This window comes from Salmo trutta, chromosome 17, assembly GCF_901001165.1.
Source record: "Salmo trutta chromosome 17, fSalTru1.1, whole genome shotgun sequence".
Taxonomy (NCBI): Eukaryota; Metazoa; Chordata; class Actinopteri; order Salmoniformes; family Salmonidae; genus Salmo; species Salmo trutta.
Genome location: NC_042973.1, coordinates 20,872,969 through 20,879,079, shown reverse-complemented (window position 1 = coordinate 20,879,079; position 6,111 = coordinate 20,872,969). Strand labels below are relative to the sequence as shown.

General features: G+C 42.8%; 1 protein-coding gene across 8 annotated transcripts in view; it reads right to left on the bottom strand.

Moving 5' to 3' along the window:
• Positions 1 to 2,212: 2,212 nt before the first annotated feature.
• LOC115151834 (A-kinase anchor protein 13) overlaps positions 2,213 to 6,111 on the bottom strand; it is a 172,448-nt gene continuing 168,549 nt past the window's right edge. For 6 of the 8 annotated variants that reach the window (XM_029696100.1, XM_029696102.1, XM_029696103.1 and 3 more), the window contains 2 exons: positions 5,704 to 6,046; positions 2,213 to 5,010 (listed from right to left, as the gene is read on the bottom strand). In XM_029696100.1, coding sequence (XP_029551960.1) covers positions 4,952 to 5,010; positions 5,704 to 6,046 — 402 coding nt within the window. In that variant the 3' untranslated portion in view covers positions 2,213 to 4,951. Of the gene's footprint in view, positions 5,011 to 5,613; positions 6,047 to 6,111 lie in introns of all 8 variants that reach the window. The other 2 variants (XR_003867369.1, XM_029696105.1) reach the window with 2 other exon arrangements.

The window sequence follows — 6,111 nt, the reverse complement described above, 5'->3', positions numbered from 1 at the left end:
GACATGTTCTTTTAACAGCCCGAAAAAGAAGCAGAAACTCTCTGGATGAGCATTATTATCCCTTCTCTCTCTGCCACTCCACCGGGATCAATATAGCCCTAATGCCATCATTTATGATTAATGGAAAAGGCAAAAAAAAAATAGATTCAGCAGATCAGGTATAGAGAACAAATTAGCAGAAATAGAGATTGAAAAGGTGGAGGAGGAGAGAGGAACAGAGGGAGGGAGAAAAACAGGAAGAGAAGGAGAGAGAGAGAGAGAGAGAGCTGCAGAGCGGAAGCAATTTAGTTCTGAACCTTTAAGAGTCTAGGTGAAATATGATTTGCCGATGATGGGAGCCGCTGAGGGGGTAAATTATGAACCCTAGCCTCATCATTGCTGCCCCCGGGGAGAGGAGGCCCAGAGATGGATGGAAATGGCTTCAGACCCTCTGCCTCCCATTTCCATCAGACAGTGATTGAGTTCAATAATAACCCATAGGGTGCTGCCTGCGTGGTGTTTGGGGGACTGGGAGAGACAGGGAGGCACTGCACTGTCGTGCTTCCAATGTGATATATATGGAATGAACAAAAGAACGTGACACCTGTGAGATTTACGAGGTACTTGCTTGTATAAACCCAGGCTGGCTAGTTATACAGCTTTCATTGTAAAACAAAGACATCAGTCAGCCACCCATCTGAGATGACCGCCTGTCTCATTAAAGTTATTATCATATTGAAATAGCTCAATACCATACAGGCTGACCTCTTTAAAACATCTTAATATGTATTATGTTTCTTTGATGCCTCTACGTTCTCTAAGATCAGGAGGATATTCTTCATCCAGTATCAAGGTGTTTCCCATGTTATATATACACAGGTTTCCGTACTCAACTGAGCCAGATAGGTTGCCATAACATACTGTAAGTTGACTACCACAGAGAGCAGCTCATTGAGGTTTGTACTATAATATGTAAAAGGAGAATAATGACTCATGCCCATATCGGAGCACAACACCAGTCTGCCACTATTGTTCTAGCGAACATACGGACAGTATTTATATGCCCGTCGACACGGAACACAATAAAGACTCAGGTTTCTTTTGTTTGTCCCTTTTTCTTTTCTTCCCCAGATGGTGCAGTCTAGAATGGCTCTTTCACATTACACACCAATTGGCACCAGGAGCTAGATAAAGGTCACTACTGACAGTGAGCAATGCATGATAATATCATCCTTTACAAGCCAAATCTCTGCTGCTCTGCTCACATTCTAACGGTGTGACAGGTCGCCCAGTCATTCTTCCACTGCAGTTGAGGGAGGGAGGGCCAGGGGGATTTGGAAGCACTTTGAAAAGGTCATACTAGCAAAGATGAATATGTGCTTAGGTGGAGTTATAATGGCAGACATCTTGTAGGCTGGAGCTTTGGGAATTATATAGATCTGGACCTGAGTGTGGGGCATTTCACAGCAGCTGCTAGAGAATGCTCATCACGGCTTAATAAATCTGTTCATATCCCAAAAAACGTTCAAAGTCAAATATGGATACTCATCTGGGACAAAATAATAGAAAGCAGAAATAGAGAGCATAATGTGTTAGTTAAACCACTGGTATAAGCCAGGGAAAACATTCTTTATATTAGCTGTTTTGTGTATTATCAACCAGAGAAAAGATGTGTACATTCTTTAATCAGGAATCAGGATGAGAAGTCCTGTGTTTCTCCTCGGCGCAGTGCAGTACAGTGCAGGCCAGCTGGGCAGGGTCACTTATTGTCACTGACAAAGGCAGGGCTAGTCACATCCAGAAGTGAACTCCGCCATACCCTCTACCACAGAATTCCTCCTGAAGCCACTCTCAGCCTAAAGAGCTGGCAGTGAGGTGGATGAAAAAGCATGCTAGAGCGAAAAGACAAGTACATTTCTATCTTGTCCATGGAGTGGAACACACAAGCGTAAAGAAGGACAACGTCCCCTGCAGAGGAATGGCAGTTTTGCGAGGTACCTCGTCAAACTAGACAGCACAGGATCATAGAGACAGAGAGAGAGAAATAGAGTAACAGGTGGTTAAATCAATTAAGGCCTACATTCACCCAAAAACTGTGAAACACGATCCATGCAGAGTTGTCCTGCTTGGCTGGCCGTTATGTGTGGCCTAGAGGCACACCAAAGCCATTCCATTATAGAACAAACAATTAACACACAAAGACAATGGGAGAAAATAGACACAGACACAAATCTCAGTTGACAACAATAATAGTTATTTATTAAGAGAAAAATGAATGTACATTTTATACCTCCAAAACAGGGAGGACACTGATAAATAAAGCCTCATTATAAAAAGCTTAAATCAATCCAAAAATCCACAAACAATACTTTAAAAGTTACATTTGTACATGACACATATTTACATAATGGTTGCTTTGCCCTTTTTTTTCTTTTTACATGAAATTCCGCAAGAAATACAAATTGTACCTTTTTAGTACAAACAACAAATTACTTTAAAAGCACTGGTATACAGTATAACTGTAAAACCCACTCCAACTCCTCACAGATGCTGGTTAATATTCTAGTGCATTTCAATTTGAGCATAATGGTCTCCCCTATCTCTGCATTTGCCACAATGCATCATGTACAACATTTCAGAGCTACTGTATCACTGCTCAACATCTTATACTGTAGACGGCCATGACAGTTGTTGTTGAAGGGATGATTAGCAGATATTCCAAGAAGAATATGAAGAGATAAAGGGTAGGGTCTAAGAACGTTCACACCTGTCAAAAGTGGAATATGTCTATTAAGGCAAGTCAGTAAGTGTGAATGAACCAATCAATCAAAATGCCAATGATCCCTCACTATGCTTTCACTTTTGTAAAATCACTAAACAAGGCCATAAAACACCATGTTAACGTGGTGATTCACTTTGCATATATATGACCAGGGGGAACTGTTGTGAAATATGAAGATGATAAATCCCACAGAGTAGATAGTGGTGGTGAGTTATGATGATTGCCACAGCGCCATCTGATGGTCAAAACAAGATAAACCAACGCAGACAAGAAGAAGCAGAACAGTTAGGCTGCATTTACACAGGCAGCCTAATTCTGATTTGATCCACTAATTTGTATTTTTACCCATCAGACCATATTTTTTTTTTGAGCTGATCTGATTAGTCAAAAGACCAATTAGTGATAAAAAGATCAGAATTGGGTGTAAACACAGCCTATGCGACTGATGATTAGCACCATATTTCAGTTTTACAGAGTCAGAAGAGGACTTTGCTGTGCTTTCATTTTAAATTCTGCTCATCAGCAGTAAAGAGAAACGACAAACCTGAAATATTACACATTATGCACCCCTGGTTATATGGATCAAAACCCCAGACTGGAGCATGGACGGAAAAATATAAATGAAGAAAATACAGGGACAATAATTATTCTGGACTATTTGAGAGGCACAAGAGAGCTTATGGTACCACAGGCTACCAATACTAGAGCAGACTGCAGGGAAAATAGGGAAATATGGGGTTTTGTCCAGAGGAAAGGTTTGGTTGGACTAATAGACGAACAACCTGTCCTGCAGGCAGATACACAGTATCAGTGTAATTCCTATGGGAATGGTTGGTCAGGGATAGATTCATCTATTCCAATATCAGCATAAAAATATATCCCAAAAATGTCATCAGAATTTTTGTTTCTGTAAATCCATTCTTGTGAGATAGATATCCCTTAATCAGTCTGGATTTCGATTTAGTCTGTGTAAATTGAATGATTGCCACTCATTGTAAAGCAGGAAGTCTTGCCACTTGTAACAGAGTGAATATTATCATCACCTTCAAACCCTGTGCCAGTATTGCATTGCAGTGATTGACAAATAAAATGGTTCACAAATTCAAACTCAAGTGTGCAGTGGAGGAATAGAAACACGTACCGCAAATGTCTCTTCTACCCATTCAGTCAGCTGGAACCGTAACGTCTAACAGTTTATCATCAATACATTAAATTGCAAAGTGGACAATAGCGACAAAAGCATGTCAGCCACTACGTCTTTGAGTTTCGCTTCCTTACACACTCTCTTTCTTCAGCTCTTCCTCTTCGTCACTCATCTCTCTCTCCCTCACTCTCTCTTTTCTCTCCTCCATTACAAGCTATTTTTTCTCTTTCTTTGGCTTGTCTTGTTTTCCGTTTCTCCCAGACTCATTCATCCTCTTCTCATAACTCGGACTCTGTGGTTAGTCATGTCTTCTCTAACCTTGAGTTGCCTTTCTTTATAACTTCTGATGTAGCGCTGATGGGACAAATGAGGCTGTAGTTAGTTCCTTACAGGTGGGAACGCAGCATTATGGGGCCCAGTGTTAAGCAATACCTTTAGAAGTATGACAATAAACACTATTGCATAAACTTTACTCACTCAACTGGAATTGTTGAATAGGGTGTACTGTATGCTCTCTTTTGTCATTTTGGCTATTAGGGTATATGTAAATTTGTGAAATGCAGAACATTCTACAACAGTCACTCCCCTACGACACCTGCTCTGTTAAATCTTCCCTTCACATAGAAAACGAATGTCAGCTACTATATACTTCATGAATGCTAAAACTTCTTCTAGCCATGGTAAAATTCCTGAAACTGTCCAAATCATATGAACGCTATCAAACACCAAAGTAACCAACCCATGCATACCAATCCAATCCATGCCACAGCAGACTTGCAGACTTGATCTTCATCCAAAAGTTACACCTAGACAATTCAGTGGCAACTAAGCGGGAAGTGTCTGCATGGTTCCGTAATAAGTTCACAGGAAGTGCTCTAGCTGTACTTCCTGTCCATGGCCATGGCCGACCCCTCCAGGTCCAGGTCAGTGGGTAGGGTACAGTATGTCAATGGGGTGCATGTCTATCTGGCCACACTACTACATGGTCTGGCAGTCAGTTGATGCAGTGAGTGTGGGGCATTGTGGGATAGTGGATGACAGAGGGATCAGCAGAAGAAGATCTTTCCGTCGCCCTGAGGCTCTGTGACCCCAGTGTTCTCGGGATCTGTGGAGAAGAAAGACGGACATAGACTTTAGTTAGACTGTAACAACATCCCTTATACACCGAATATACCAAACATTAGGAACCTCTCCCCCCTTTTGTCCTCAGAACAGCCTCAATTCATCTGGGCATGGATTCCACAAGGTGTCGAAAGCGTTCCACAGGGATGCTGGCCCATGTTGACTCCAATGCTTCCCACAGTTGTGTCAAGTTGGCTGGATGTCCTTTGGGTGGTGGACCATTCTTGATACACACAGGAAACTGTTGAGTGTGAAAAACCCAGGAGCATTGCAGTTCTTGACACAAATCAGTGCGCCTGGCACCAACTACCATTCCCTGTTCAAAAGCACTTACATTTATTGTCTTGCCCATTCACCCTCTGAAAGGCACACTGTCCATGTCTCAATTGTCTCAAGGCTTAAAAATCCTTCTTTAACCTGTCTCCTCCCCTTCATCTACACTGATTGAAGTGGATTTAACAAGTGACATCAATAAGGGATCATAGTTTTCACCTGGATTCACCTGGTCAGTTTCTGTCATGAAAAGAGCAGGTGTTCTTAATGTTTTGTACACTCAGTGTATAGCGCCTAGCACCGGTAACTCAACTTTTCCCATGGCTCTCTTTTCCTTACAAAGATGGGTGGTCCTACTGGTACTTGGCTGGTGCTGCTGGTACCTGGCTGGTGCTACTGGTACCTGTCTGTGATTGCTGCCCCTTCCCTTTCTTCTTCTTCTTCTCCTTCTTGTCCTTGGTCTTGGCCAGCTGCATCAGGCGGTTAGGGATTTGGTTCTGGCCCTCTGTGCTGCTCTGGGCCTTGGAGCTGGCGTTGGAGGAAGAGGACAAGGAGGAGAAGGGGTTCAGGTTCTTCCCTTTCCTCTTGGAGCCCATCCTGAGGAAGGGGTCTTTGGTGGCGGGGGAGGAGGACAGCTCTACCTCCCCTCCTCCAGGCTCTATATCCAGAGAGGTGGAGCTCTGAAACTTCATGGACTCCTCTGAGGTGGTGGAGGGCGTCCGCTGGGTCCTGTGTGCCTGCTCTGCCTACAGATCAAACCAAACCATACAACAACAAGTAGACAGTTAAGCCTCACAGCAACTTAATGATG